The sequence below is a fragment of the Plasmodium vivax genome, genomic scaffold, assembly GCF_000002415.2.
Source record: "Plasmodium vivax scf_7029 genomic scaffold, whole genome shotgun sequence".
Classification (NCBI taxonomy): domain Eukaryota; phylum Apicomplexa; class Aconoidasida; order Haemosporida; family Plasmodiidae; genus Plasmodium; species Plasmodium vivax.
In genome coordinates this window covers 1-1,356 of record NW_001850032.1, presented here as the reverse complement: position 1 = coordinate 1,356, position 1,356 = coordinate 1, and the positions used below count along the sequence as shown (strand labels likewise).

Below are 1,356 nucleotides of genomic sequence, written 5' to 3'. Positions count from 1 at the left end.
GTGGTGGAATTGTCTTGACCCTTGGAATTTTTTTTTTTCTTCTTTTTTTTTTTAAATTTCGTAGTTACCCTTTTGGGGTTTAGCTTCGAAAGCCATTGCATAATTTTATTTAAAACGTTTTCATTCCCCGGCTCCACAGTTAACATATGCTCCATGTCTTCAAGAATGTGCAATTCTTTATTATCATTTTTTAGTCTACTGAAAAATGACACAACGCCTCTATAATAACACAAAGTGTCATCCTTGGAATGAATAAATAAAATGGGAATATCCTTAGGAATATGCTTCATATCTTTTTGCAAATTATCCATTGCTTTTAAAAGCTCGTACGCAAATCTGTACGTTATTCCTTTTTTGTATCTAATTTTATCATAATTATAAAGGTCGTGCATATACTGGTACTTTATATAGCGCATATTATTGATAAGCCTTAACCTTGGAAAACAAAAGGAAAATAGTCTTGTAAAAGGCAAATAAAAAAGTTTATACTTAAACGAACGTGGTGACGCAATTATTCTCTCGATGGAAATCATCCCCGATAACGAAATACAACCTTTAATATTTAATTTTTTCTTGGCCTCATCTTTCGATTTCCCTATCAATTGCAATGTCCTTAATACGACATTCCCTCCCATGGATTGACCAATTAAGTACGTGGGAAGGGCTTTTTTAGTAACACTCTTATTATCACCAGATGGTGGGGCATCACACGAATTTTCATTCTTCCCTGATTTCTCTTGAATTTTCTGAATATACTCTATCACATCGTATGCTATGTCATCAAAACGTTTTACGTTAACCTTTAAATTTTCCCATCCATCAGATTTCCCGTGACCTTGCAAGTCTATTCCATATACTGAATATCCAGTCTTATTAAATCGCTCTACCCAGCTATCCTTGTAAACGTAATAATTATTTTCGTCTTTCAATATGGCCTTCTCGTTACCCACTATATCTACGTTGTGTCTTAGGAATGAAAATCTTACATGTGAATTTAAACCATGAATTAAAATGATAATACCTATTGCGTTTTTTACTATCCACCCGTATGTCCTTAACATTAAACCATCCTTATTCAGAAATGAATCAAGTTGTGGTTTTCCATCGAGACTGTTACATTTTAAGACCGTTTCACTATCACATAATTCATTTTGTATCATGGTGAAGGGTCAAGACAATTCTGCAGATATCCAGCACAGTGGCGGCCGCTCGAGTCTAGAGGGCCCGCGGTTCGAAGGTAAGCCTATCCCTAACCCTCTCCTCGGTCTCGATTCTACGCGTACCGGTCATCATCACCATCACCAATGAGTTTAAACCCGCTGATCAGCCTCGACTGTGCCTTCTAGTGCCAGCCAT

The 1,356-nt window shown here is 36.4% G+C and overlaps 1 protein-coding gene across 1 annotated transcript; it reads right to left on the bottom strand.

Moving 5' to 3' along the window:
- On the bottom strand, window positions 1-1,160 carry PVX_203290 (PST-A protein, truncated; the record flags this gene model as incomplete). Its single annotated transcript, XM_001612346.1, has 1 exon — window positions 1-1,160. A coding segment is annotated over one exon (1,160 nt), but the record flags the coding sequence as incomplete, so codon positions are not given.
- Between the last annotated feature and the right edge of the window lie 196 nt (window positions 1,161-1,356).